Genomic DNA, 6,554 nt, shown 5'->3' on the forward strand with positions numbered 1-6,554 from the left:
GCTGACTTGAAATCTCTCCTAGCAAAAAAATTAATTAAATATTTTTCAATTTAACCTCTGACAGACTCTTAGGACAAGGGCAGAAAGCAGCCACATTCATTGCCAAAATATCACAAGAATGTTTTCTAGCCTGGTTGCTAAGGTTGTTCTCCCTGAGACCTCAAGCTGGGCTTCTGTAGTCCGCATTGCTGTCAGCTCTATTGTCTAAGATCCGCTTACACCATTATTCACTTTCCTAGTCCAAAGTCTTCCACATTCTTCCAATAAACTGCAGGGCCAGGCATGACTTGGCAATAGCCCATTCCCTGGTACCAGTTTCTATCTTAATGACTTTTCTAATGATGTAATAAAACATCATAACCAAGGTAATTTATAAAAGAAAGCATGTGCCAGGTGGTGGTGGCACATGCCTTAAATTCCAACACTTGGGAGGCAGAAGCAGATGGATCTGAGTTTGGGGCCAGCCTGGACTACATAGTGAGTTCCAGGATATCCAGAGTTATACAGAGAAACCTTGTCTTGAAAAACAAAACAAAACAAAATATACATACACACAGAAAGAGGGAGAGAGGAAGGGAAGGAGGGAGGGGGAGAGGGGGGGTGATTTAAAATTACATTTTCAGAGGGTTAGGGTCCATGATGACAGAGCAAAAGTATGGTAGCAGGAACAGCTGAGACCTTGCATCTTAATACACAACTACAAATGAGAGTACACTGAGAATGGTACAAGTCTTTTGAAATCTCAAATCCTGCCCTCAGTGATACCACATCTCCAACAAGCCCACACCCAACCTTCTCAAACAGTTCCACCAACAGATTAGATAGATAGATAGATAGATAGATGGATGGATGGATGGATGGATGGATGGACGGACGGACGGACGGACGGATGGGTGGGTGGGTGGATGGATGCATGCCTCTGGTGGCCAGTCTCATTCAAACCTCCACAGATGGTAAGAAAGTACTTTACAGGTGACCTGTGATTATAACGAAAGCAACTACATGGGAGTGAGGTGAGGTAACCCCAGCACCAACTATCCACACAGAGACAAGCACTGTTCAAGGTTCAGTTGGGCAGGAAACTGTACTGAGCTCCCAGATTCATCACTGGCCTGGTAGAAACCACAGTCCCTTAAGCTATAAACAATGAGATTCCTGCCAAAGAATGACCTGGCAGCATGGTAATTCACCCAGTCCTGCCAACTAGAGCTCTACAGATGTGGCCAACACAACATCCTGTCAGGCACAGCAGCAAAAATGATTAAATTAGATGATCTCAGACTTTCCTACTATCCTAGTGATTACTAGGAAATAAGCACTCCCCTATCTAGTAGATTCCAACAAAATGCCCAAGGTGTACAGCACCGACTGCAGAGCAGGGTGAGTGAGCTTCGAGTGTCCACTGGAGTCCTGAGGATGACAGTACCAAAGAGGGCTCCACATCTGCATGCTGCAGTCATAGCTTTGTAGACCAATCGAGCAAAGCCAGGAAGATGAGTTTGTCAGAAACATTATTTGACTATTTTTGAGACTTTAAAAACTGTGTCGCTGGGCGTGGTGGCACACACCTGTAATCCCAGCACTTGGGAGGCAGAGGCAGGTGGATTTGGGAGTTCCAGGCCAGCCTGGTCTACAGAGTGAGTTCCAGGATAGCTAGGGCTACACAGAGAAACCCTGTCTCAAAAAAACCAAAAAAAAAAAAAAAAAAAAAAAAAAAAAAAAACAACTGTCAAAGTGGAGATGTGACTCAGTAGAAGAATGTTTGCCTAGCATGAGTGAGATCTTAAGTTCAATCCCAAGTATAAAAGAAAACAATAACTTTGCACCAGTAAGACAGCTGCTCAGTAGGTATTAACTGCCAAGCCTCCTGACAGGAGTTCAAACCCCAGGACATATGGTTAAAAAGAGAAAACCAAGTTCCAAAAGGTATCCTCTGACCTCTACCCAGGCACCCTAACATGCCCCCCCCTTGCCTTCCTCTCCCATAAATAAGCAAATTAAATTATAAATAAATAAAACGTATCAAGGTTGATACTGAGACATGGATTCATTTGAAAGGGTGACGAGAACATTTCAAATCTCAGAATTTTCAAGATAAACATTTCCAATGCATATGTGAGTTTTACAAATGAAAGTGACAGGTCAGCCCCTGAATCCCAGCACTTGGGAGACAGAGGCAGAAGGGTCTATGAGTTTGAGGCCAGCCTGGTCTATAGCCTAGTTTCAGGACAGCCAGGGCTACACAAAGATTCCCTGTACCAAAAAGAAAAACCAAAAACCAAAACAAACAAAACCAAACAAATAAAAACTGGAAGTGGAACCCTAAGGCTTGGAGACAGTAGGTAAAGTCCTGCCCCAAAAACATAAGGACCTGACTTCAATCCCCAGCACCCACATCAGTCAACAGTGGAGGCCAGGCCGGTTCTTCTATTGTCAGTGAGAGAGGCTGGACCAGCAGGGTCCCTAAGGCTTTCTGGTTGGCGAGTTCAGCCTACATAGCAAACCCAGAGCCCCAGGGATAGGGAGCTGGGGAACTTGGGAACTCGGGTAACAGGTGGATCAAGTGCTTGTTGGACTAGCATAAGGATCTGAGTTTGGGCCCCCAGCACCCATGAAAAGCCTGTGTAATCCAGGCACTAGAAGGAAGGGGTGGAGTGTAGGGGGGAGGAGGTGTCACTCTAACTGAAGCAGTGACCTCCAGGTTCAGTGAGAGACTGCCTCAGAATACAAACTGCAAAGAGATTAAGGAAGAACCCCTCTGACTGCCACATGTGCACGAACAGGAGATTACACACAAACACAAATACTACACAGACACATGAGAGATAGCTCATTAGGTAAAGCTCTTGTCTCTCAGGAGTCAGGTCTTCATGTTTATCCTGAATCCAGACCCTCAAAACCCATGGGGACAGTGGAAATAGGCAGATGGCTAGAGCTGCTGGCCAGCTTGGGCAACGCTCCAGCCAGTGAGAAGCGCTTGAACAAAAGGTAAAAGGAATCTGAGGAACTACACTGAGGTTTTAACTGCACAGTGGCAAACACATAATCAGAGGATAGTTCCCAAGGAATGACACCTGAGGTTGGCGTTTGACCTTCACACACACACAAGTATGCACTGCATATTCAAAAATAGGTGTACATGGGGCTAGAGAGATGGCTTAGTGATTAAGAGCACTGACTGCTCTTCCAGAGGTCCTGAGTCCGATTTCCAGAAACCACATGGTGGCTCACAACCGTCTGTAATGGAATCTGATGCTCTCTTCTGGTGTGCCTGAAGACAGCTACAATGTACTCATATACATAAAATAAATAAATATTAAAATAATAGTTATACAAATACACACCAAAACACTAAATAAGTTTCTAAATTATTTAAATTAACTTCTAGTAATCACCAATACAAATATTACATACAAGTGTGAATGAAAATTTGTAACGCAAGTTGAAAACTGAACTATACTTTTATAGTCCAAGATACTCAAGACAGGCAGCAATGGTTATTCTGGGAAGGCATTCTGGTCCCAGCTGATGGGCTCTCCCCAGAGACTGACAGAGCAAATTCATCTAGCCTGGTTTCTCATCCCCACATCTTCATCAAGATCTCACAGAACCTTATCACTGCTCCTCTCAGTTGGTCACCAAGAATAAATACAACTGGTGTCTCAGCATTGAAGAGGCTAAGGCAAGAGGATGACTGAGTTCAAGGTCCTGTCTCAAAACCAAAACAAAAACAGAAAAAAAGAAAAGAAAAAATGGGCTAGGGTGCAGCATGATGGAAGCCCTGGGTACTTCCTCTCCCGCCTCAAGAAGACTGAAATAAAGACGTCCTTCTCTAACACTTGGGTACTTATCTTCACAAATGCAAAAATGTTTTTGTTAACTGGGCCAATTAAATCCATTCCCCTAGTATTTGCCTGTAATTTAATACCTCTCAAACTTCTGTGTGCACCTGAGAAAAATTCACTGAGTGTCCCTTTAAAACTCTCTTTCACCCTGGACTTGGACAAAAGCATCTACATTTAGCAGACAGACAGATGACACAGGAGACAGGAATGATCTGCAGCAGGCACAGTTAAAAACAGCTGCTGCTCCATCACTACAAAAAAAAAAAAAAAAAAAAAAAAGTGGGTGTGGTGGTTCTTCCCTGGCACCGGGCTACAGAGTAAGTTCTAGGCAAACCTAGGCTACAGAGTAAGAGTCTCCCAGGATCTCTCAGTCCCCACCCCCTCTCTTTCTTTAGCAACCCCTACTCCTGCTCAGAGGTATGCTATGTTCACACTGTAGCAAAGTGCATTTATGTAAACTGAATTCTATTTTGCACAAGCACATATCAGAACATAGAAACCAAGCCATTCCTGCTGAGGGATGGGAGCAGTTTTCCATACAGGTACAATTCCGCACCTTTCTTTTACTTACTCTACCTAGGTGATGGCTTACAAGCTAGGAATCCTTTTAAAAAGAGTATTGTGTTCCCAGTTTAACAGCCTTAGTTATCAAGAATATTAATGTTCTAGAAAATACTAGATGAGTACAATTTACTTTTGAAATCCTTAAGAATGCAGAATCTCCTTAGAAACTAGGATAGATGGATTCTTCCCATATAGTCTGAAGCTTTTCTCTGGAAATCTTCCTGCTGTGCATTAGCTGCAACAGTTGCTAATCAGCTACAGCCATTGCTTCTAAAGAAAAATATCAGCTAAGGGTACAGCCTTATATCATTTGTAACCTTATAAATAAATAGTCCCCATTTCCACTAATACAAGGTAAGGTAAAGATACTATTTTCAGGGAAAGAAGAAACAGAAGTAACTGATGTCAGCAGCTGAATTCACTTGGAGGTATTTACAACAAAAAGCATATATGGTATGTGACAACATAACTGTGCCTGATCAGATGACATAATTAAAATGTAACTGGAAACTGGATATGCTGAATAACTTGTGAGAAATGTGCTCATGGTTGTCCCTAATACATCATTGCACCTTCCTACTTTGAAAAAGTGAATTCTTTACAAATCTAAGTTTTGACATATTGAGTTCTCTTGAAATGATATACCAAGGTCTGTTTTTGTGAAAGAAAACAATGTACCTTTTCAGTGCTTTTTCCCAACCCACTGTCATTGCAAACTGTCTTAGCCACTGAAACAATAGCGTTAAGTAACTACATCCACAAAATAACATTTCCCAACCAATACTCAAAATTACGTTGCTGATCAGCTACCTTCCAGTAACCAACTTTCTTCTGTCCTCTTTCCTCAGAGCACACATTTTCAGTCTTAACCAATACCAAATTAAGTTCACATATTATTCTCGTTTCCAATGCAATGTACCCAACAATCCAACAGGAAGGAAGCCACACACAGGGGCAATTCTAGAGAGGCTGGAGATGCTCTCGCATCTTGTTCAAAAAATAGTAATAATAGTAATAATAATAATAAACTTTCCAGGATCTTTATTTACCGACTTGGGGGAAATTGGTTTGCAAACAACTAGCAACTTCCCTCTCAAGTTGGCAAGCCAGAGGGGCATGGTGCGTTTCCATCCGGACCCCAGGACTGGCCCGGGAGCTCACGCCCATTGGCCCTGCCTGAGAGGAGACAATGGGAGCGGCGCGCGGGGCCGCGCTCCAGGAGCCCCGACAAGGCGGCCGGCCCGCCCTGCGCCCCCCAAGCCCACACGCGGCTACGGGGCGCGGCCCACCCTCGGCGGGGAGCCGGGACCGCACTCACCGAACAGGGTCAGAGCCATGGTGGAGCCGCGCCACCCGGCGCTCCAAAGCTCCCGCGGCGGCCGGCAGACGGCACCTCGGCGGGGCGGCGGCCCGGGGGGCGTGGCGCGGAGGCCGCGGGGGGGCCGCGGCGAGGAAAAGTTACGCGCGCGTTAGCGAGGGGCGCGCCCGGCCCGCGGCAGCCCGGCAAGCCGCCGCGCGCCCGCACCTGTCGCCGCCATGGGCCCGCGGGGCGCGCGCGGGCGGGCGGACCTGAGGCGCGACCGGCCGGGCGGAGCGACGGCGGCCGGCGCTCACCGCGCACCCCGCGACCTCGCCGACGCCATCTTGCCAGAACGCGCCGCGTTCCCGCCGGCCCCTCGGGCGGCCGAGCGAGCGTTACCATGACAACGGGCGCGCGCGGCCGGCGGGGACGCGCTCCATCCGCCGCGCCTGGAGTGAGGCTGCGGCCCCCACCCCAACACGCAGACCCCCGAGGCGGCGGCGGCGGCCCCGAGGCTAAGCGGGTGCGGCTCCTGAAATCCCAGGATTTTTCTTGAATGGGACCAGAGAGCTGGGCGGAGGATGCTCGAGCTCGCCGGCACGCGGGGTCTCCTAAGGACCAGGGTTCGTCTGAGGATAGAGACTCCTGCTGGCGCCCTCAGGGTTAACCAGCAAGCGGTCCCTGCCTGTGGATGCTGCTAACATTCCCTTAGGACGGAGGAGCCTCTCTTGTTTACGATCAGTATACCCGGAAACGGGTAATTGAAAAGCATCGGGAATTTTCTAAAATAACTGTTAGAAGGCAGGTGCTTAAACCCACTGTGTCATTTTTACGTTATACCTTGT

At 47.0% G+C, this 6,554-nt stretch overlaps 1 protein-coding gene across 1 annotated transcript in view; it reads right to left on the reverse strand.

Annotated features, from left to right (window-relative positions):
* The window catches only part of Chn1 (chimerin 1), a 153,203-nt gene extending 147,160 nt beyond the window's left edge, over positions 1 to 6,043 (reverse strand). The window contains exon 1 of the mRNA XM_052182719.1: positions 5,728 to 6,043. Within this exon, the coding sequence (XP_052038679.1) occupies positions 5,728 to 5,746 (19 nt within the window). The 5' untranslated portion in view covers positions 5,747 to 6,043. The remainder of the gene's footprint in view (positions 1 to 5,727) is intronic.
* Between the last annotated feature and the right edge of the window lie 511 nt (positions 6,044 to 6,554).

Source organism: Apodemus sylvaticus, chromosome 5 (genome assembly GCF_947179515.1).
Source record: "Apodemus sylvaticus chromosome 5, mApoSyl1.1, whole genome shotgun sequence".
Taxonomy (NCBI): domain Eukaryota; kingdom Metazoa; phylum Chordata; class Mammalia; order Rodentia; family Muridae; genus Apodemus; species Apodemus sylvaticus.